The sequence below is a fragment of the Tachypleus tridentatus genome, chromosome 4 (assembly GCF_004210375.1).
Source record: "Tachypleus tridentatus isolate NWPU-2018 chromosome 4, ASM421037v1, whole genome shotgun sequence".
In the NCBI taxonomy this organism is placed as follows: domain Eukaryota; kingdom Metazoa; phylum Arthropoda; class Merostomata; order Xiphosura; family Limulidae; genus Tachypleus; species Tachypleus tridentatus.
In genome coordinates this window covers 78211184-78236986 of record NC_134828.1, presented here as the reverse complement: position 1 = coordinate 78236986, position 25803 = coordinate 78211184, and the positions used below count along the sequence as shown (strand labels likewise).

Below are 25803 nucleotides of genomic sequence, written 5' to 3'. Positions count from 1 at the left end.
ATCAGAAACTGGGCATGGCAGTTCTCTGGAAGCTTTCTGGGCAGCAATATTCATGAGATGACAGGCACAGCCCATGAAGTAAATGCTAGGCTGTCGTCTTGAGATGTGTCCCATCACACCTTTACCCATACCAGACATAACTGAGGCACTGTCTGAAAAAAAACTAAGGCAGTTTTCCCATGGAATTTTCCTCTTTGTCAATTCGTGGTCCAAAAGCTTGAAAATGTTCTCTCCCGTTGAAGCTTTTTTTCCATTCCACCATTGTCAAAAGAGAACAAACAATTTTTCCAAGCAAAGGGTCAAGATATCGTACAACCATTGGATACAGTTTTGAGTCAATCTACGTCTGTGGATCCATCTATGGCTAAACTGTAAACACTGTTAGTAAGTATGCTTGAAATCATTTTGTCATCTTCACAACCCAACATTTGTACAATGGCTGTAGTTTTGGTTCTAGCACAGCCATATTTTTTCGCTATGTCAGAGTCTGGGAACATTTCTCTGAATAGATGTCCTGCATGATCGGCTACAGCTAGGGGTAAATTATGAGCAATGACGAATTGCGTGAACATCACTTCTTCATTTATGGTTTCATATTCTGAATTCTTACTCATAAATGTCGTTATCTGCATCGTTTTTGTCTTCGCCTCAGCCTTTTGTTGGTGAGATGCCGATTTTGTATGTCTGGAACAATCGTTTATCCCGCCATACGCCAAAGAAAAATCGATGTGACAAACTGTACAAAACGCATGACTGTCACTGACTTTTGATGCAATGACCGGATGTTTTGTATTTCCTAAATTTTTGATTCACAGTTTTAATCCTTTTAGATTTGCCAGAAACAAGACAATCTGGTGAACGAGGCCTCATTGTTTCCAACTTGTGAACGATCGCGTTGGTGTTTCTATGCCGTTTAGAAAACAAGAAATACCCATCTACGCGAGTACTGATTGGCTGAGAAGCACTGGTGACGTAACTATGGATTTCCACACGTACCCAGTATGGAAAAGCACCGCACTCAAACTATTGGTAGACGTCGGAGATACAAATATTTTTTTATTATTTCAAACACAAACATGATTGTCGCAAGTAGAAACCTCACTAGAAATTTTCTTTTCACCCCTTTCAAGCCCTGGGGGAACAATTTATCACTTTATTGTGTAGGCCTATATAATAAATAACAATTTGGGAGTTGCAACAAGTCGTAATATGTGTCAGTATGAGCGTATAGTCATAATGTATACACCAAAATCGTAATGATTACGCTCAAATCGTAATGGTTGGCATTTCTGCTAACGTGTTAAGTTTTGGAGTAACAGACGAGACATGCTTATTAAATTAAGAATGTAGGCGGTGACATTTACGTTACTTTCTTCTTTTCAGATTACTTAATAAAGCAAAAAATCATCAGTTTGGAGCGAAACCATGTTGCATTTTTTATTTTATATTATTTTACAACAGTAAAATGTACTTATTTTATGGACACAAACTATTATACAATTTTTAAAAGAGCATTTTTGTAAGTTTTTGTTACATTTGAATGATTTTATGAAGATTTATAATATCTAAATTTCTGTCCCTTCCAGCAGTAATTTTGATGTCAGTAATCTAATACAAAAGATGGCTCTCTTTTTCATTGTTATTTAACTTATGCGAATGTAAGATTTTATTATTGTATTCTTCTTTCAGTACAGAACAATCTGTTTCAACTTTTATCGTAAAATGAATAAAAAACTTTTAATAATAATGAATAAAAAACGTCGGACACAAGTTCAAGTACAACCTTTTTTATTTTTTTTTACAGGGTGTTAAAAATAACATACAATTATCCGCTGGACAAAATTGCTATTGTACAAGTCTATCATAAATGTAACAACTAACCGTTCATTCATCAAGCATCTGGTACTACAGTCTGTAGCTATAACAATAGCTGTGACGGTTTAATCTCTGGAATTGGAAGGAACAGACAAGAGTGTACACAAAAAACTCAAATACATGTATGTACGTGTGTAATGTCTGAGCTAATGTAACGTTTCAGATGCATATTACATATCCGTTACCTTGTGTAATCGATCAACTTATGCTACATTAACTTCCTGTAGGTTTCGTCTAACCCACGATTACAATAAAAATCGACTATGGTTGCTGGTTATTTTAAGACCTATTAAAGTGATAAAGCTGTTACACTCACTAAAGTCTTAAAAGTGCATCGAGACATTTTTAAAATGTCGACAGCATCTTCCATGGCAAACTTTAAAAATCAAAAGTAACTAGTTTGCAAAATGTGCTATTTTTTCTGAAGTTTCGGTACAAACAAACATAAAACACAGGACTGAAATATTCACTTCTATTCTCAGAACAAATAGGTATGGTCACAGTGCATAAAAACAATTAAATGTCTTAAAATCTTTGAAAGGCTGTTCTTGTTAGCAGTTATTTACAGAGTACACTGTACATAAACAAAATTATAAATCAAATGACTAACTCTATGAGATGAATGAAAACTATTCAATCTATCAAATCATATGCCAACTTGTCAATAAAATGATTATAAACAAAAAATATGTTTTTTACAAATTTTACTATTGTACTCTAGCTTTCCATTTGCAATTATCTTTATACATTCTAGTGGCAAAAGAAATTAAAATCGAAATGAGCTAACTAAAACGTTATTAGTAATTCAACAACCATTATGATACTAGCCATTTAAGTGTAATTAGATTTTAGTATTGGTTACTTAAGATAACTATAGAGATAAAATGTAAAACATTAAGCCTAAATGACTGATTGTAACTGATAAATCATATTTACATCCCACCCCCATATAAAAATTCTGAGAAAAACTTTAGCTTAAGCCTAAAAATTTTTTCCCAGATGGCCAGTCTTGCAGATAGCACTATTAGCTTTTAGTATGATTAAAATTTAATCATAAAAACAAAAGTTCATTTTTAAAATAAATAAAAGTACAGATTTTTTATTCTTTCATTACCATGGTATTTAAAATTTTATATTAGTATGAAGATAAGGTATTCCCCTTCATATTTTCCAAAAATTACCAGTTTCATTTTAGTATACAAATATCAAAACATGTTTTATTTTACTATGTATGTAAATATAAAGGTAGAATTGGGAGACTTGTATTTTTAAAAATGCAGCAGTGAAAATAATAAAAATAATATATTACTGATCTTATGTTATAAGAAATATTTGATAAATGACAAATATTGAAGACTTCATAAACAATTTTGAAAGTTTTACTCTCTGAAGGTATTTAAACTTTACCTCACATAATAGTTTGAAAAACGTCATTGGTGTATATATAACACTGTATTAAAATCTGTATAATTTACAGAATTATGGGTAAATATACAATTTGGACAGATGTAGTAGAAAAAAAAGTTGTTCATAAACAATGGAAGCAATTGTACAGACCTGTCTGCATAAAGCCATATCCAATGTCTAACAATCTGACAAAACAAAAAGTCACAAAACTTAATATATTGGTACTGTTTCTTTTCTTCTTCAGAGCGAATGTCAAAAAGGAAAACTTGTATCTATATATATTTTATTGTTTTTATCATACCACTAGATACAGCAATGTTAGTTCAACTTTCTGAATCCCCCACTATCATTTGTTAGATTTTTCTTGATCATAAATGTTGTAATGTTCCAATTACAGGCTTACAGATTCCACTACACTTGAATATTTTACATAAAATCATCCACAAACACAGAAAAGTTAATTTAATTAACAGTCTGAACTTCTCTGGTAAAAAACTTAAGTACTTGCCAGAATTTCTTTAAGAAGCCATGGCACTTAAATAACATAGTCTTATAAAATGTACATTGTCAGAACTCTGCCTGTTCCTTCCCTAGCAAGTATGTGCTTGAAACAATTTGCTACATTCAGTGTTTACTAATATCTGCTCACTTCTTAGAACCATGTTGCTGCAGACAAGTAATACTATGTAAGTTTCATGGCCATAAAAAAACAAACAGTATCCATGTTTGAGAGGTTACAAAACTAACAAATGTAGCATAGAAATAATAACTTAAGTTACAATTTTCATTACTACACAATGCAAGCAAAGTGTGACACCAAGTGATCTGATTCAGCATCATTGTGATCTGAACTTGTGTAAAAATTGATGGAAAATATACAAAGTTTAAAGGTACAACTTTTAATAACAAATCAGTCAATGTCTTGAGAAATTATATTAAAATTTAATGAACAACCTGCATCCTTCATTAAGGAAACACCACATGAAACAACTAGTTACAGCCAACTTTTCAAAACAATTTTGATACTGCAAACTCACAGTATAATTTCAAGAGTGGGTACATAACATCCCATGTGATCTCTTAGACTTTAAAGAAATCAACATTGACAATTAAAAGACTATTAAGGCATTTCTGATTGCTTCTGCATGTAGTAAGAATAATGCAAATCTTTGCCCAACACTGTAAATAGAAAATAGGGCAAACTACTCATTAACAATTTGGTGATTTCATCATTAGTGCTTTATCTGAAATACCACTTCAACAAAACAATCACATATACTTATATATACCATACAGAAAAAAGAAATCTCTTTACAACAAGCAGTTATCTATAATTTACCAATATTACCACATCAACAACCTTTGGTATAAAACTACATATCCACTATACAGATCTGACTCCAACAATACATAATCTGTTATACTAATGTGAAATACTAGTCTAGAAAGACAAGAATGAGCTAGTACATACAAAAACTAGCTGGTTCTTGAAGCCCTTCATTGTCATTTGTGGGTTGTACAGCTGACAAAAAACAAATACAGCTTTTTAGCCATTACTGGTAGTTCTTTCTAGGCAATGTTTTCTTACTTTCAGTACCTCTTCTATGATTAATTTTCCTCATCGGGCTTTCTTATTTATATTATTAATACTTTTTTTTTCTTCTTGGAGGTAGAAATCTCTCTTCACCAATGATCTTTGTAACATTCCACAACTAAAGCAAATGGTAGTGGCTCTAATCAATGGCAGAGGGAAGTCATATTAACTATTGGTTAAAAAATATAAACACTGGGAAAAATTGTTTGTTACCCAGTATTTATGTATACAATCTGACTAAGAAAAGTATTCCTTTTGGGATTATTGATGTATATGACACAAGATTTTTTACACTGGTAATCTATCACAAAGGACATCACGATGTGCCCCAACTTTCGACAGATACCCTTGGCCTTTTGTTTAATGGGCTATTATAATCCCCAATAGAATCTGGATCTGGCGAGGAACGTGTGGACTGTGACAACTGATGACCAAATGATAAGTGACCTGGCACTGAAGATGGTCTGTGTACAGAAACATCTCGGGAGGGAGAGACTGGCTCATTCTTCACCTTCACGGGAAGAGGAGAAGTGGAGGGGGATGGGGTACTATTACTCACAGACAGATGAGGTAGCATATTGGCCCCTGAAGTTGTATTGGAGCTAGAGAAAATAGCAGTGTCTTTCATAAATACAGTAATCGTTACTTAACTAATTTAAATTAGACTTATAGACAATTAAAATGTCATTTTTCAAACAAACCTTATGACAGCAGATTTGATGGTTAACAAAGAATATGCATAACACATGTAAATAAAAACAATTTCTGATTAAAACAGAAGAGTAAAATATTGATGATATGCAAATCATCTATTTATCACAAAAATAATTACTAGTCTTAGAAAAAGGAGTTATTGGATATAATGTAGAAAACAGTTAAGTTCAGCTGTGCATGCTGTCACTATATAAGTTTTAAATATTTCATTAATACAAATTATAATATAAATTGTGTTAAAATATTACTATGTCATTTGTTAGAGATGCTCTAGAGTGCTATTATACCACAGGAGAACTTACAAGCTCGTACAGTACTCCCCACCATAGTTTTACAGAGCACTTGGGAAAAAATCCTCAGTAATTAGATACAAAATAATTAATAAAAATGGATGAAGAACAAATGACACCTTGGGGAACGTATTCAAAAATATTTTAATTATCATACTAAGAGATGTTAGAATTACAAGAATCATAGCACCACAACCTTTACTATTTGAAGTATGATTATTCTAAATTATAAATTCCAACTATAAGCATATTTTACAGGAGTCTTATTCAACGTTATATCCATAATAGTCATGAATAATTTATATTGTTGTTATTATATCACTGAAGCTCAGAATTCTTGACCTATGTTAAAGTTTAAGTTCTTTATTACAACACATAATGGACAAACAAGTCTTCAAAATGCAGGAGAAATGTGTCAAATTTAAGTATGGTGAAATATTCAGTTAGTTAAGAAAACTGTAAGTGACTTTCTAGAAAATTAAAGCAAAACATTACAGTAACAAGACAAAACAATAATGTGCATGGTAGATTGTATTTCACAGCCGATATTGTATAACGTAATAGACAAATAAACACTACTATGTACTACTGACTGTACTGTAATATATATGCAAAAACGTTGTTCGCTCTTCTACGTAAAATATTTTCTCAACCCAAACGAGCCGTTTTTGCATATATATTTCTCTACAAGTGGGTTTTCTCGACATCACTGACTGTATTGTAATATTTCTTACCAACCAACTATGAGAGAAAAGAAAAATAATTTTTGCTGTATCTTGTTAATAATTATAGTTTGTACATAAAATTGAGATTAAATACCAGAAGCAAACATGCAAAACTGAAAAGATGCACTTCAAATACTTGTATCATGTAACCTTCAATATGCTGGGTAGTACATATCTTGATGAACAAAGTTTCCTTCAAAGAGACTCTACATACCCCAACAACACACTGTCATAACATATATACTCTGCTGTATTACTCTGTTAGACTTAATTACCTTAAGCAATACCTGAGCTGGATATTCAGACATCCAAACCTAGCTGAAATACATCATGTAATGATAGCCTACAATATAAATTACATTTAATTCATAGCATATTCTTACATTAAGAATGCATACATATTAGTATATTCTACTGAAAAAAAGATCTTAAAATAATAAACTTCTATTCTGATTTACTATCCTATTAATATGCATTAAGCTCAAGAACCATTACCAATTTTAACTGTATAAAACATACTTAGGTGACTTGTTTTTATCAGAATACAAGATCATGAATTTCATTGATGCAGTAATTATAAAAACCATGTTCAGATAGGTTCAGAGCTAACATAATAGAATTTTGAAATCAACATTTCTTTCACATGCAATATCTAACAGAAATACAAAATTTGTTTGTTTAAAAATATGTACAACATGACACACGAGTGTTTACCTTATGTTTCACATCTATTTCCAGCACAACATCTGCTACAGAAATATGCCACTACCTACCTGTTATGGCTCATGGCTGCTGCTAAAGATCCCTGTGTAGATGACCAACTAGAGAGCAAGCTAGTAGGGCTAAAACCTGTCAGCCCAAGTTCTGGGTTTAGCTGAAAGTCATCTATAAGAGAAATAATGGAGTTTCATTCTCATGTATCTTTCATGTTACCATTTTGTTCAAAATTGTTTCACTGAGAAGAGCAACATAAAAATGTTTAAGTAAATATACATTTTTATTATTAATCTTATGATATAAATATTTATTTGAGATTGGTGGTTTTTAATAGCTTGCAGCAAAACAATGGATTTTACAATTCATTATGGGACAAAACATAGTCCACATACATTAAGATCATGACTTTAAAACAGATGATCCACCAAAATATTAGACATAAATGGGAAAGTCAATAAGACTTTTGGCTATTTAAATTATGTATATTCACAAATAAATTAAAAACATAAACAAATCAAGCTCTTGGATTAAAAAAAACAACAACAAAAATATTCAATAGAGAGAAATTGCTTTGATAAAGTTTAGTGACTTAGCCAGCAGGACAGATTGAAAATAGAAATTAATTTTGTTTGCTTCCCTAATCCACTACATTATAACCATGCAAAGAGAAAACAGTTTAAGACTAAAGAATAATTTATACCTTTTTTTCATATTTTTTTAGTTTGGGGGAGATAAAGTTAAATACAAATGTATATTAATACTTAACTGCACACCAGTATGAGGTAATGTTACAAATAACTACAAATTTTCCACTGTATTTAGCTGTATATTGGTCTATTCTGAATCTCAGTTTGTTTCTCAGAATGCCTGTAACACTAATTGAGAGCAAAAATTACATACTTTGTTGAAAAGTGGATGTCAAATTGGACGGATAATTGGCCATTCCTAGAATACCAGGGGTTGTCATAGAAACAACAGGATTGCTCAAAGTACGGGTTGACTGCTGTAAAACAATAATTTTGTAAATCATTTTTATGAAAGTAGAGTTTTAATATAATGAAGTAAAAACTGTAAGGGAAATAATTATGAAAGTACAAGCAATATACACACGAGTCAGACACAATAAGTAATGGTAATTAAATGGTGAGTTAATAATGGTACAATCCACAGTAAAATGAAAAAGAAAGCTGAACATGTTATACAATACACTAGTATTTTCTATGTTAGCCCTCTGCTTTACACAAATCATTACATCTCATTTTCATGCTAAAATAGAGTTTACCAAGGTATAATTGTGGACAATTGTTCCAAAGCTACTGTATTATTCCCCATAATTCAACCAAGTTGTTTGGTTGACTTTTGATCTTCTCAGTTTTCACACAAGCCCATAAAGCTTCTAAACCCTTTCATCGTCCTCCACTCATTAAATTATGTTCCCAAAGGAATAGCATAAAAGATTAGGATCCACCTGTACTTGATCACTAACATTATTAGCTGAAATGCAGTCCCAAACTTGTTCTGATACCCCCCTCCAGGTTTCACTGTAAATCTTGAACATTGTTTATAGTTTAGTTCTCTCCCTATGCTGTTGAATGAATTGTCATTGATTGTTACCAAACATTCACACAAGTATTTATAGTTAGTTAGTTGACATGAACTGTATTTGGTCATCATCAATCTAATAAAAACCACAGTCTGAGATACAAAGTCTTATATACATCTCCTACTGAAATTTCCTACACTTGTTTTGTATGGAGAATCCTTACCCTGCTGAAACTTCAATTTCAATGTGACTGGCATGTGCTATTTCAGTCCGGTGAGCTATGCATGAACTGATCACAGTGCTACTGCTGAGTATATAGAACTGCCTATAATTTTATAATCTTTATACTGATATGGTACTTTTTTGTTAACTATTTAACATGAGATTGTGCAACCACTGAATTTATTTTGACTCTGACAACATTATCATTTATCATTACTGTTCTTATAATTATTTCTGACACTGTGACTAAAAGTTCTGTTTATCTCTTCCATAAAACAAACAATCAACTTGTATTACATTAATGCTTGTGTTCTTGGAATTGTGTGACATAGCTACTCAGACAAATAGTTCAAATATAAAAGAAATATTATGTTTAAGGTAACAATAAAAAAAATCTGTCAAAGACTTTGAGGGGGATATTTTTACATCAGTATTATGGCTCACACACAAGTACACACTATTGTTCAAAATGTTTAAATTACATATTCAGATCTTGCACTTAGCTCTTAAATGTTATCACTTTAAAATACACTTTGTATCTATATGCCTCCATCATGATCTGTTATTTACCAATATCACAGAGGAAACTGATAGAATATGCTTTCAGGTTCAGTATGACACAAAAACATTCATTTTAACAACAAATAAAAGTATGCATTAAACACGTTATTCAGGAATCTACAGCAGTTCAATCTTACAAACTAATTTATTACAATGTATGTGTAGGTTTGCATACATGTACATATGTTTATATGACTCTTCAAAATTATAGTGAGGCATTATGGCATGTGATACTATAATGGTAGTACTAACAAAGTCTGAATATATAATGACAATAAATGCTATTTTAATCCATAAATTATAATGGATTCACTATCTGACATATTAAACTTTCTCACCAAAGACACAGGAGATGTGTGAGGGTTTGGGATGACTACTCTAAGATTTGGTCTCTGAATGCTACCAGCTCCAGGTGGTGAAAGCTGTTTATTAAAGTTTCCTTGTTTGTTTGTGGCTAGTCCTGGAGAACTGCTGCCTGAAACAACATGAGGAGACACTGATCGGTGATATCCATTTGTTGTACCTCCGTTTACATCTAGCAAAGCTCCTGAAAAAAACACTAGAAATGTAAGTTTAATTGCTTGCATAGAAAATCAAAAGTATTAATTTAAACATTCTTTTCATAGTTTTAAGTAATTTACAAAAGCCAATGAATGGATACCCTGCATCAGTTTTGACCTAGTTTTGACACAACATTTAAATTGGTCAACTTACACAAACTATAACTAGTACAAAGAATGTTTTCAATAACATCCTTAAAAGCTGTATCACATAGCTCATTAGGTGTGTGTTTCTTTACATCAGATTCTTGTTTAACTCCTTTTCCTGCCAACTATTCAATTTACTGAAATGTGAAACACAGTTGAGAAAGTAATTTATGAGTAAAATCTTACCACCACATAAATATAACAATTAATGTGTTAAAGTAGAAGATGCATACAATAACTTGTGTGTGTAATTACATACCATATAACCATGCATGCACACACACATATATATATTTACCTATTAACAACACATAACACTCAACACGTTTCTCTCTCTTCATTTAATTAAAACAGATGCTGAAAAAGTCAAATATTTCATACCAAAAGAAAATTAATTATGTGGTTTGATCCTGGCACTGATAAATATGTACAGCTTTATTACAGGCATTCCACTCAAATACACTGAAGAGTTACCAGAAAAATATCTTTATCTATATACAATTTCGTAATCCTCAATTTTTCTTAAACTACTGCTACCCAATTTCCACAGTTCTTATACAACACTGACTTAAATTTGTCTTTTAAAATATAGAATTGCAGAGCCAAAACTGTGATTTTCATGCAAAGTAAATATAAGATTCACAGTTTATTACTTCTTTTCCAGCAGGCTAGCCTGAAAATTTATCAGCACTGTTTCCTTTTGTTCCTTCACCAACTCAACTAACATGGTGTTGATATTATCAAGTATTGTTTGCACCACACACTTCTGTCAAATTTTCATCTCCAGTGGGTTCAATTGTTGATTACTGTTTTTGGTTTGGATGATTTGTGAAACAAAGCCATATAGGCTATCATTGCTAAACAACTGGTTATGTTTGGTATGTTTTTCAAACAACTAATAAAAAATTTAAAAACACCATACATAAGACAGTTTTTTTATTATATGTGAAAAGAGAACTAAGAAAAATTAAATAAAATTTCAAATGCCTGTTTTCCATTACAAATTAAAATAAGGTCAATCCATACACTTTTGTCAATGCCAATAATGCTGAATATCCAAAAGGAAATGGACCCAAACAAATGTGTCAAAAATGGTGCTTTTTCTCAGTAACTAAGTTTCAGTTTAAAAGTAAGATGAATGAAATACTTCTCACACATTGGCAGAACAATTCTTTTGTAACAGAAAATAATATGTAAGGAAGCTATGGCCAATGTGGACCATGCGAGGACAACTTCTTTCAATTACTACAGAAACAAGATAGCCAGTCAACTTGTTGTTCTGGTGTTCAACCTAAATCAGCTGCCAACTGGTGTAAAGCTTTGCCTTCATGACAGTCTTGACATCCAAGCAAGGAATAGAAAAAAAAATTGCCAGTGGAAGTTGATATACTTGTGGGGTCAGCAAGTTTTTTCCCTCAGATTCCAATGTGGAAAAATAGTACAGAAAATCTGTATAGAAATGGATAATAGGGGGAAATTAACTACTTAATCCTGAATAACCAAGAAAACTGACATTAAGCAATTCCAGGGTCTTCAAGAAGCTTGGAAAATTGCCACAGATTATACATTTCGTGTACTACTTAGTTTTTATGTGGTCCAGAGCAACTGAGACTGCAAACAACTCAACAATGAGAATAAAAGTGGAGGAAGACCTCTGAGCATCTAATGCACTAAATTATAAAAGAACTTACAGTTACCTAATTTCAAGCCATCTCTAAAAGTAGGAGTGGAAGGATGACTAGATACGTTTTCATTAAAAATAAGTTTTTGCTTTCAGTTTGGAATACATGACTTCTTCAGATGACTCAATACAAGATCAAAGTATGAGATGGTAACAAGCCATGGTGAGATGAAATAAACACCAAATTCAACACAATAATCCAGTGTTAGACCTAACTCCTGTCTGGCAAAAATTAAGTATAGCAAATATAAAAAAAAATCATAAATCACTGAAGCATGAAGACAATCGGCCAGATGGGATGCTGTGTTAGAGAAGTGTGGTTAGCCCCTGATGATACACGGGGTCCAACATCTTCAGTACTGAGTTCCTGGTTGAGGCATACACCAAAGACCTACAACTAATCTTAACTGAACTGAAAGCACAATACATCTTAAGCTATACAATGGCTATCCACAACGAAAATGTGGAAGAGAGGATGTGGAGAGGTTTCCCTGCCTTTGTGTACTTGATTTAAGCTGCTTAATGTGAAGAGTGAAAGACACCACATGAAATCACACACACCTCAAACATGGAGCTCAAGATCAAAAGGAATTTCCTGGTGGTAGCAGAAATGCTTGCAAACAATTTTAGAATACAAATATTTGGAACCATTTGCAGTGATTAATGTGCATACATTACTGAGGGCAGTTTGGAGCTGTCACTTAATGTACCTGATATTTGATAACCAACAGGATATCTAAAAATCATCAATATAGACCATTTGAAATGATTGATCTTAACGCTATAAAATATGGCACTCAATGCATCCTATGCAAAGGATCAAGATAGTCTTTACCCCATATAAAATTACATATAAACAGCCATACTAAAAATCCAAAATAAACTATAAGATACCAAACGTTTATGTTGTATCATACGAAGAAACTCCCTATTATTATTATTATCTTGATAAGGCATATGAATAAGAAATTTACCTGTAATTTTATGTGAGGTAAAGACTATCTTGATCCTTTACAAAGGAACACAGAGTACGCAGGGGTATATTGAGTACCATATTTAATAGCATTAAGACCAATAATTTCAAATGGTCGAAATACAGAGGATACTCCCTCTTGAGAAACACTTTACTTTAAGTTAATTGATTTTTTGTTACAATGGAAAATATTTCAAATAATCAAGGAACAAGATTTTTCTTTGTACTAAAGTTATTTTATATAAACAAAAGTTGAAGTATAGTACAAACAAAATAAGGTAAAAGTATTTTTTATCTTTAAAGTTAAAGGGCAGGTATTACCTATGATTATAATCTTCTGACAGAAGAGCATGGAAAGAATATGCTGACTGATCAATAATGCTATTCCTATCCTCCCATGAAATTGATAGTAACTAACTTGTCCTTATGCATTAAAAAAAGTATCAAATGGTTATGGAATTAGTACATTTCAAAAACATCTCCTTTATGAAGATACAGATAGAATGATACAAGTCAACTAGAGCCCTGATGTCTTCTAGATTAGAAAAGAAAACCTTGGTAGCAAACTACAATCAGTAAGTTTCAGAAATATCTTCTGTAAGAAGACACAAATATAATAATACAAGTCAACCAAAGCCCTGCCATCATCTTAGTTAGAAAAAAAACTTTCTCAGTACTTTTACTGAGTAAAAACGAGCATTTTCCATAGCGTTCTAACATAGGACAAAAATGTCTTTGATGGGATACAAATATAGATGTTTGTACCTCAACTAAAGTAGTATAATGTAAAGCAGAAGAATACTTATGTTTCAAAACCATAAGGCATGTCACTGACCATTTTAAGATGTCGCATTTCTTATTCATTCTTCCACTTTGGACAAGAGTTGGAGAAAAAAAGTGTAGTTAATGCAGAAAGTCTATGATGTACAAAAAAATACTATACCAGTCTTTACCACCAAATTATGTACTAGAAGGTGAAACATCTGAACATATTTGATGTATGTATATATAGCCATGCATGAAAATTCAAATGCCCCAGAAGAATGGTTGGTTCATATTTCCCATTCTAAATAATAGAAAACTGTCAGGACAACTGTAACCCCTGATCTTTCATTGTGGAGAAGATCAACTCCTTTAGGATGCCAAGAACATTAGTCATAGTAATCACTACCTAGAAGGAGTTCAGGGTATTATGATGGCCAACCTCAATATAGATCACCCCAAATCAAGAGGTCCCACAATGTTCTTCTAAATACAGCTGGGCAATTAAACAATTACATCAAACAGTATTACGTAAAATAGTCAATTAAACAAAACTATTATTAATTCAATTAATGTCATGAAAATAATCAATTATTATTACTGTTCTTAATTATTCCAACTATCCAGTAATCAAAATTGATTAAAATCAATAAATATCAAAAAATAGTCAATTAAACAAAATTGGTGTTTCTTATTATTCCACCTACCCAGTATTCAAAATAGTGGCATGATGAATTTTTATTATTATTTTTGACTATTACAACTTTGTTTAACTCAATCAATTAGTGTCATGACTTACGAAAATAGTCAATTATTTAAAATTAGGGTTTCCAGTAAATACTATTATTGATTATTACCACTAATGGAATTGTTTGTAATAACTTTTCCCCTAATAATTACAACTTTGATAATACAAATTCTGGAATTACAGACAATTTTGGGATCAAAGAATCTGATGAAGAATGTAAATATTTTATAGCATTTTTGTGATAATGAACTCATGACAACAATCGTTGATGAAACAAATAAATATTTTACGTGGAGTACTGAAAATGACATTAGGCTTATTTCCTGTGGAAAGCAATGATGCAGTGTTGCAGTTGATCAATTATACACATTTTAGTGCTAGTAGTGTTGATGCCTTATGTAAAAAATGCTCCACAAAAGGTCAAAATTTTTGGTAAATATATGACACAAGATTGGTTTATCAAGTTATTGTGGTTCATTCACTTTGCACACTACTGGATCAACACGATATGTACAGGTTCAGTACTTTACTACAGAAAATGTGGAAATCAGTCATAAAACTAATGAACTAGTAAGATAATGTTATGTGGTATTAGACTATGTTTGTAATATATGCTGTATGTATGTGAATACCAAACAATGTGAACAATGGAGAAAATACATAACAACATGGTGTCTTGAGTGCAAAGTAGGTCTATGCCTGGAGAATTACTTTCAGATATATCATACCCAAAAAAAACATAAAGTACTAAATAGGTAAATGGTGGTAAGTACATACACTATTATTATATATATATATATACTAAAATGCCTTGCCAATATATGCAAAAAGAACCTTTAAAAATCATTTTCCAATTTTTTTTGCAGCCTGGGTGATGTCTGTATGAACACATTTGCATACTTAAAGGGTTAAATACCTTAAGCTTACAATAGCCAAAAAAAAAATGAGGGTGATGGGCACTGAAGCATTTAAAATAGGACTACAAAAAATTGATTCCTAAATGAGAGCAATAATAATCTGCAAGACAAAAGTGAATTTGCTCACTGAAATGAAAAAAAAAAAGTTGACAAATAGTACAATTCCATACTTACAAAATGAGTAACTACTATTCAGAAATTTTATCACTCAAAGCTTAAATATTTTCTTCTAAGATTTTTCTCTGTGCTAATTTATTTATCATGTAGCTAGAAAACATATACATTTCAACAACACTTCTGTACTATTGGTGAGGTTAATAATGAAATAGAAACCCTATAACCAGAGCACTTTCAAAAGGTGGACCTTTCTTCATCAGGTAGGTCCAAGAAGTCTTGATAAACATTAACATTCCTTGTTTGTTAAAAGCTTCATAGTTTCTTTCTTTCCAATAATAATAGCTATAGTGGTATTCTCTTTAATAACATATGAAACCCATATTGCACTATATTTAACTGAATTACAACACCATTCACATTTAAAATTTAGATGCAGTTCTTTTCCAAAAATATCCCTCTTGGATGCCCAGGACAGTAGACCATGTTGTCAACTCTGCTTGTGTTGTGCACTTGTATTCTAAAAATGGCTCCTTGTTCATTTGACTTTTTTTAAGTAAAAAATTATTGGGTAAGATATTGCAAATTTAATAATACACATATTTAAACTTTTACTACAGCTCATACAAATTTCCTCTGTAGTTGTATGAGTTATTGCTATGAAAAATAAATTTATTAAAATATAAATTTAAAATCTATGACTGGAATAGTTTGAACAGATTTATTAAGTAATGAAAAAAATAACTAATATATTACTGGCCCATCCGTTAAGGTTTCTTTGCACAGACATATTAATATTAAAATACAAAAATTATGAAAAAAACTCCTGCTAGTGACTTTTCTTGCACAGACATATTAATATTAAAACACAAAAATTATGAAAAAAACTCCTGCTAGTGACTTTTCTTGCACACACATATTAATATTAAAACACAAAAATTATGAAAAAACTCCTGCTAGTGACTTTTCTTGCACACACATATTAATATTAAAACACAAAAATTATGAAAAAAACTCCTGCTAGTGACTTTTCTACAGTGTAAGTAATGATTTCAAATGTAATAAAAAAAATGTGAAAATGTAGCATTTAAAGCACTTATTATCGTTGATATGTAATTACACTTTAAAACATTACACAATTAATAATAGTACCTGAAGAACTTGGACATGGACTGATGCGGGAGTGTGGTGATGGCTGCATCAGAGTATTCTCTTGAGCTGAATATGGAGATGTACTGACAGACATTGTAGCAGGCACAGAGGCCAAGTGTTGGTTAAGTGTTGATGATTGAGTTGGCTAAAATAAAAAAAAATAACTAATAATTAAAAAAAAACAGAACAAGAAATAATTAGTTTTATTAAAAGACATTAAGGCAAAATATCCAAAAGAAATTTCATAAGAAACTTCTTGAATGAATGCCTATGTTAGTTTATTTTCCAAAAGAAGCCAAAGAAAGACCTAAACACCAAAAATATACAAATGTTTTGATATTCAAAAGTTTTACTGAACTGTACAATGAAAAAAAACTTCTTTTTCAATAGGTAAAAATACTTTACATGGAATAGTTGTTTATTACTTTGATTTAAAAAATTAAAAGCCACATAACACTAACAAGAGAGGAAGAATTTAGATACCAATAACAAGAGCATCCATTGATAAGGAAGTAATTGTTTCATCTAAGTATGTAATAAATAAAAGAAATTCTGTGTACAATGTACTCTTATCTGAAACATTTATAGTTTTTTTACCCTGTTTTCATTCAGCTGACCACTATTCTTCTGTATCATTCGCTCAAATTCTTCATTAATCTTACTGAATTTATCTTCTGATCGTGGGGTGAGGGAGTATTGGTCTGAATCAGGCTCAGGGCTTTCACATTCAATACCACCACTTTTATGATCCTTTTTGCTTAGAGCCTAATAGAATTGTGACATTCAAGTTCAAGATTAAATGTTCTTGATAGCCAAACTCATATAAGAAAATAACAACTAACAGAAACACAAACTCTTTACATCATAATCTAGGGTTGGATTAAATATAGAATTATAATTCAGATCTTACGAAATCACCATTTGAAAAGATATGTTCACTAGAATATTATTCACTAGAAAAAATGGTTTAATAAAAGGTATGTATACATGAAACTTCTTAAAGTGTTAACAGTTTTATCGCAAAGCACTTTCTGTCCTTTTAAACAAAGGGCCTGGCATGGCCTAGCGCGTTAAGGTGTGCGCTTCGTAATCTGAGGGTCGCGGGTTCGCGCCCGAGTCGCGCCAAACATGCTCGCCCTCTCAGCCGTGGGGGCGTTATAATGTTACGGTCAATCCCACTTTTCGTTGGTAAAAGAGTAGCCCAAGAGTTGGCGGTGGGTGATGATGACTAGCTGCCTTCCCTCTAGTCTTACACTGCTAAATTAGGGACGGCTAGCACAGATAGCCCTCGAGTAGCTTTGTGCGAAATTCCAAAAACAAACAAACAAACAAACCTTTTAAACAAATAAATCTTTTTCCCAACCTAAACAAAAATCTTTAAAACATTTAAATATTAAGAGTTAGAAAAGGTGTCATGAAAATTTAAATGAAAAGATTTTCAAAAACTGATTCCCAGAAAAGGCCCCATAAACTAATTTATAGAATTGATTTTATAAAGGTTAATCTTTAGAAATTACATTGTTGTTAATCAAAACTTTTAATTAAACTATCAGTAAAAATCTTTTAATTTGTAATTGTTGTGCTGTCGGATATTCCAGAAAAATGAAGAAGCAAATGATCTTTGGTCACCTGACTTCTGCTTTTAATAAAAGCACAACCTCACCTTTCACTAAATAAATCTGCCGTTGTTCTCACCATTAAGAATAAAACATTTTCTATAAAATTAAGATAATAACTGTTCAGGCTCGACCCTGCCTGGATAATAGTTATTTTATACCAAGTTTTCATCAGTATATCTTTCAGAAAATACATGATAAAAGAAAGAATTTCCTGAATAACAGTAATAAACACACACACAAAAAAAAAGTTTTCCTTTACATTAATTTTTGTTATATCAGTGAAACTGAAACTATATACAATAAATATGTTAGATAACTCCTAAGCTGCTGGGCTCAGCAGTGGTGCCAAATTGATGTCTCAGCCCTAAAATTTGCATAAAGTTAACATTTTTCACATAAAACCCTTAGGTAACATATGTATTCAGCAAAAAACACTTTATGTAGCACATAAATAAGTAGACCTACTAATTACAGTTTGTAACTTGGTTAAAGAAATTACATTTATTTTATAGCAGTAATGAACATTAAAGTGAAAAATAGTAGATCAAGCATTAAATTTGCATTATAGTGGTCCTGTAGATGTAGGCCGTAAGTCCCCAAATTTGCTAGTAACAGCATATAGTTTATAACCGTAAAAATTATACTTAAATGAACATTACTCACATCAATGATATCACTGTTGGTTCTACTTTCGTGAGGTTCATTATATTCAGTATATTTGAGTAACACTTTATCCATATCAGTACTAGCATACTGAAACAGCTTGTTTGTGCCATTAAAGATAATCAGTGCTATCTCACAATCACATAGCACACTCAACTCATAAGCTTTCTTCATTAACCCAAACTTCCTCTTTGTGAAGGTCACCTGAACAAAGAAGTCAAAATCAGCAAGTGATAGATCAATATTAATAATAATAAATAGTGAAAGAAATATTTCTGTATACTTAATTAAGCCATAACATATAAAAAGAAATGTGCTATACATGAATAGACAGAATAAAAAAGTAAATAATTGTTTCTGTTGATGAAAGTTTTACTACTAACAAACAAATGTAGCTACAGCAAGATAAAATATTATATAGAAATAAAAAGCAATGATTAATGTTGCTGCATGTGAAAAAAATATTTCAGCTAACAGTCCATCTTCTGGATTTTTCACACCTTAAAAAACTGATGCTGATTGGCTGAAACACTGGCCATAGGTTTATTTTCCTTTACAATGATTTTTTACCAGTTCTTTGTATTCTAAAGAATTATTCAACCTAGTTCATACCTACCATGCTTACTTAATAAAGAAAACAAAAGTGATATTACAAGATTTTCAAAATTAATGTGTTCACCAATTCTCAAAAAGTGCAGTTAGTTGAGAATTTCTCTTTCATAATATCTTTTTGTATTTGTGGCAGTTTATTTTTGATGTAAAGTAGGTGCAAAAGAAACTTCTAAGTATGAAACTCCAAACCACTATTTACATACATAAAGTTTTCTTATCTTAGATGACATTTTACTGAATAAATATCAGACATTCATTACAAGGTGTATTTTGAACTCTATCGTCCCTTTACACCAACCACATACAACTTCTAACAGAACTTTTCAAACTCCGGTTTTTCAATTCACCAATAAGTTACAAGAATGTAAACAGGAATATTTTTATGATTTAGATAATTATTTAAGAGTTGAAAATCAGTGAACACCAAATTTTACAACAATGTCTAAATATAGATGAGTTTTAAAAGTTCATACCGTTAACTATTCATTTTATAAGAAAAATAAATATGAAAGATTTGTGTTTTTAAATAAATAAAGTATATTATATTAAAATCCATTGATGAATATTTACAAAACCCTGATTAGATCTACTATTTTATAATGTTACAAAATAGTAGATCTAATATACTATTTTGTAACATTATAAAATTGTCTCTTTTATAAGTATATGCTGCCACTGTTTCTTATTAAAAGGTTTTTAGTATTAATATTTATTTTTATTATATATTTTGGGTTTTACTTAATAGTAAACATGATATGCAACTGAAATATTCCTGCAACACTTTCTTGAAAATCATAACTTTCTTATTGATAAAGCTACCCTCGATAGGGGTGAAAGATCAAAGCTTCCAGTGAATAATAATTGTTATGAATGAAAACTTAGGTCTTAGTCCTTTCACTTCAAATTCAGCTTAACTTTTGTGATTGTTTGATTTCATTACTGTCCACATGACGTTTTACTTCATTCATATTGAAGTCAAGTTTTCTTCATTAGATATATATATATGTGTGTGTGTGTGTGTGTGTGTTTATATATATATATATATAAAGTTTTCCTAATTAAACTTAAAAGAAACACATACCTTTAATAAATGACTGCAAACTAATTATAAAATAAACCTTAAAGCTATATCTAAAAAATCACTCTAGCTCTGTCAGAGTGTACAGACAATTTTGTTTATGTTTTGTGAGTTGTTTACCCCTTTGTTTTTTTTTTTAACATATTTAGTGACAATATGGTTCAAAAGATATTCCAGTCTCAATCTTAGGACCCTAGTATTCATTTTTCATATTATCCATTGGGTTAGATTTCATCTCTTTGCTGTGAGCAAATAAAATTAACACTATAAGAAGATCCAACTAGTAACACATAGAAAATGTTTAAACAAGTCCTTGAGAACCACCAAAAAAGAATATGGAACAGAAAACACCCAACAGTTAACAGTACATTACATCTCCTCCCAATCACCCATGATATAACTAAAATTCAAAGCAGGGCCACCTTCTCAATCCCACAGTTACCTGTAGGTATAATACCACCATTAACAAGTAAGACATCCTTACTCTTTAGAACTTACTCCACTTTGTAGAGGTTAAAAAAGTGGTCACAATGATCCCAAGATACACTGATCATCTTGATGCCTCCAACTTATTCACTGACAAATGAACCTTTGAAACACTACAGATATTATGATAACAACTTGAAAATTGTAGAGCTCTCATAACAGGCATTCACAGATAATAACATAAATTATAACATTCTATATCAATATAACTTACTTCCAACATGAAGGCAAACATAGGCTCTCTCCTGGTTAAGATATGTTAAGAACATATTTCTAATATGACCACATAATAGGGGAAAAAAAAGAAAAAGGATAAAATTATACCCGTTCTTGCATGGGCGTCTGCAGAAATAAATAAAATTTCATATACATATGCTAAATGAATAAAGTAAGAATTATGTTTCTCACTTTTCAAGGGGGCTGGTGAAATAAACTAGTACCTAATTATAAAAATCAAAATTTGGTAACTAAATAATTAGACTTAAGTGATCATATAGACTACTAATAATGATAACGACTAATGTCTAATTACTGTAATTTTACAAATATGTATATATTAAAACTTAAATTAAAATTACATGACTATTATAGATTGTTGCGCCCTCTTTTGTCGTTTTACTAGTGGCATCATATATTAGGTTAAAATATTACTTCTTAGCTTTAAACTACAAAAAATCTTTTTTTTCCAAATTTTATTTTTAATGGTTACGTTATTTTATTAGCAATGGAACATATTTTAATCGTGTTACTAATACGAACGGGATTAAACAAAAACATTTCATAGGGGAGTTACTTTTTTTTTTGTAGAAACAAATTATTGTTGATGAGTACAGATTACAGTTATGTATCATAACATAGCCTCATTTACCATCATCATTATTCAACTTTCTTTTATCATGTTATGTCATAAACTTATCGAAACGGCGTTAATTAGCAATGATTCCAATTTCAAAGTGCAAGCAGTCATATCAAACAATGAACTATGTGCCACTGTTTAAGAATCTGTTAATACAGCTGCAAAAAGATAAGCACTGAGAATAAAAGTGACGATATTGTTGTGAGGTCAACGATATTTGAAACTCTAGTGTTTTATCGTTTAATGGTTTTATAATGGATAGTTTTGGAAGTCTGGTCAAATAAACAAAGTCCTAAGGGTATTCAAACTTTGCGGCAATGTTTTAAAACAGTTTAGTCATAATGAATTACATCAAAATAGTACAAAAATACAGTTATCAATAAAATCTATTCAACCCGAGAAGAAATGTGGGTTTATGTTAACTTAAGTCCTTCCCTCATGAAAAAAACGTTATGTTCAACTACCTGTCGGTTTCGTTCATCGGTGATCCGGGATATCTGGATCTTCTTGCGGCCCATACTCGACGACAGTTTAAAGCAGAAAATAAAACGCCCAAACGAAAAATAAAAGAAAATCCTTTCCGAATGTAGCTTTTGTTGACTTAGACACCACAAGTGACAATGGTTGTCTCTATCACCTTAACAGTGTAACAAACCTCTCGACAACGGAAGTTTAACTGTGGAGAAATAACACATGAAAAGCGTATATTTACAAGCTCAAACCACTTCTTTAACAATTACGAAACATTATTTTTTCTGTACAAAACTTTACTGACAGACAAATAGATTAGTAATTCTGCGAATTCTGTTTTAGAAAGTGTTAAGTACAAGGTAGTTTTTGCGGGTTATGTTTGTTTCACTAACCAAAATAATGTATTATTTAAAAAATGTAAAAATACACCGCTCTATTATTCACCAATCTAATACAATATAAACGTAATTTGAAAAATGGAAGCCTTTCTAAAATATACATTTTTGTTTGTACATCAAAGAGTGCATGTAATATGTTACAAAAGCAGTTGAACGTTTAAACTGTACCTTGAATTGTTCTGATCTGACTCAAATCCTAATTTCTTTAAGAATTTCGCACAGACATGATGTAGCCGAACAGCTGGAAAAGAAATAGGCAATCCATCATCAGTGTTAATTATAACAATAATCCAACTTTGAACAAATACATATATAATAAAACAAGAAACCTTTGGTGATTGTTGCATTGTGCAAAAAAGTTCTTAGATTTATTACTCGAAAACTCAAAAATATATAAATAAGTAACATAGCGTCTGTAAACACCATACTCCCCTGTGATAATTCTAATAATAATAATGGTTTACTAATAATACATATTTTTTACTTTCAGGTATAGCCAGTTGGATATGTTATTAGAAATAACAGAAAAGAAACAACTTTCTGAACTTCGTCACTACACAGATGCTAGCTCGTCCATAAATCTCGCGAAACAGAAGTTCGAGGAACAAGTAGGTGAATCGACTGAAACAGACAATGGCAGCTCAACAATGGAGGCAACTTCTCAAAGTCATTTATTTTTGGAAACTGTATTTTAGTGATAAATACAATACAATGCCTCCGCACTGAAGTTTGTGTGTGTATATGCAATCTTGTAGAACAGAATTTAGTTCTTTTTAACTTCGCTTGAGTATTGAATGGTCTAGTGAGTTTATATTTTTTCGTATATATATATATATATATACATATTTGTTCTTTACGAAAAAAAATAGTGCATTAACACTGTAACGGATTTACTGTTGTACTTTTACTTTAATATCTACGTTTGTTTCAGTTTACTACATGTAACGTATATTGTTAAATGTGTATTGCGCAAGTTCCGCACGTCCTCTAAATTTGTAGGAGATTCTCGAGTATAAATATCAACAACATATGTTTTACTATAGCACTAACGTATCTTTGAATATTGTTGCCAAGTGAATTTTCGAAAATCTCATCTAATGAGTATAAAAGGTAGCTATCGCAACACGCCAAGAGACAACAGAATACTATAATATATAATATAAGCTTTAGAAGCTACAATTTGATAAACGCTTAGTAGTCGAAAAAACTAGATATATTGACCACAAACATGTTTAGATTTCGAACATTACGAACCTTTCAAGTGTTTGTGTTTTCCTTATAGCAAAGCAACATCGACTATCTGCTGAGTCCACTGAGGAGAATCGAATCCCTGTTTATAGAGTTGTAAGTCTGTAGACTTACCACTGTACCAGCGGGGGAAGAACCATTCAGATTTAGAGAATTTACTTCGGACAGTATTTCTCTGTGAAAAAAGTAAGCTTATAAACCGCGTTAAGCCAAACAAAAATAGAGATAGCTAGCATTCCCGTCGAGTAAAGTGTATCTGTGTATCAACATAAAATTAATTCGCTCGTCGTAGACGTGGACTGTCGATAAAATATTCAGTTCTAGACCAAATGGAAGACTGAATATAGCTTGTAAGTTTGTAAAAATTTTGTGTATAAATCATTATTTGTAATAAACGTCATTATAAATTGTGTTGTTGTTTGTATGTTAAAATATATTTGTGTTACGAAAGAAAACATTAAAACAATCTTGTTGAAAAATATAATTTTAATATACATCGACATTTAATTAACTTCTAAATTTAAATTAAAAGTAAAATTTCCGACTTCTTTAAATCGTCATACCTAAGTACGTAACATAATAAATCGGAGACTCGTCAGAGGTAAATTATAATACGTAACGATACTTAATACTGTCTACTACCAGCGCGATCCTGGTTTGATTCCCGAAGATATATGTTATCAACATTCTTTCTTTAGATACAGTGCCGTAAAACTAATATGTCACAGTATGTCAATATCAGTATAACACTGGTTGTAACATCAAATATGGGTATATGTGACAAAATAACGTTTTTTAAACGTTCTGAGTTTTATCTTTCAAAATTCAGACATTTAAAACACCTATACGACCGGTTAGTTATTATTTATATAAGCGAGTCGAGCGTGACTTAAAGTGGTTAGCGTGCTAGGGTCCTGGTAAAAGGTCAGTAGTTGAAGCCGTTATATACAGCTGAAAGAGTGTTATATCCGTTACAGTTAGTCCAATGACTTCATTAAACGTTCAAGGTTCGAGTCACGATAAACTGCTGCACTTTTCTACACTTTCAAATAAAGAAACGTTATAAATGTGACAGCCAATCACTTCATTTGATTAAACATACCGGAGAAGACAGGAATGCTTCTGACTGACTGGTTGCCCCCCCCCCTCTGGTCAGTACCTTGGGGTCTCTCTCTTTACTAGCCCATATGAGCATCAAGTAAGTACCATTTTTGTTAAAACGCTCATGTGCGGACGTATACACATGAGTAAAAGTAATTTGTCAAAAACAAATTTTGCGAAATTTAACCACATCAACAATATAACACATTTTATAAATTTGGCTCATTTTAATATACGTTGCACATGGAATTAAAGTACTCATCTGACGGATGAGATAATAAATATGAATTTTTATTTTTTCATTAATTGTATCTTCAGTGCATCACAGACCCAAAGACAACTGCATGTTGCTAGTCCGCTCACGTTTGAAGTTTACATACTGCCAAATACAATTATAAGTCAATAGTATTTCTTATCACTGACACTACAACGAGTGGTATGTACGTGTAAGTGTGAAAGGTTGTCCTTCCTGTTATCTGGTACTTAGAAATCAAAGTTTTGGTTGTGTGATTATAATGAAGGTATTACAAATAAAATAGTCATGAAATGACTGGATTATCTAACCAGAA

The 25803-nt window shown here is 31.3% G+C and overlaps 1 protein-coding gene across 20 annotated transcripts in view; it reads right to left on the bottom strand.

Moving 5' to 3' along the window:
• Positions 1–1771: 1771 nt before the first annotated feature.
• Positions 1772–25803, bottom strand: part of LOC143249504 (myocyte-specific enhancer factor 2C-like) — a 161791-nt gene continuing 137759 nt past the window's right edge. For 7 of the 20 annotated variants that reach the window (XM_076499452.1, XM_076499449.1, XM_076499453.1 and 4 more), the window contains 9 exons: positions 23054–23126; positions 22481–22692; positions 18985–19188; positions 17300–17467; positions 16703–16847; positions 9987–10207; positions 8223–8325; positions 7379–7490; positions 1772–5478 (listed from right to left, as the gene is read on the bottom strand). In XM_076499452.1, coding sequence (XP_076355567.1) covers positions 5193–5478; positions 7379–7490; positions 8223–8325; positions 9987–10207; positions 16703–16847; positions 17300–17467; positions 18985–19188; positions 22481–22534 — 1293 coding nt within the window. In that variant the 5' untranslated portion in view covers positions 22535–22692; positions 23054–23126 and the 3' untranslated portion in view covers positions 1772–5192. Of the gene's footprint in view, positions 5479–7378; positions 7491–8222; positions 8326–9986; positions 10208–16702; positions 16848–17299; positions 17468–18984; positions 19189–21374; positions 21434–22480; positions 22693–23053; positions 23127–23422; positions 23507–24139; positions 24309–25803 lie in introns of those variants that run through there. The other 13 variants (XM_076499458.1, XM_076499462.1, XM_076499460.1 and 10 more) reach the window with 9 other exon arrangements.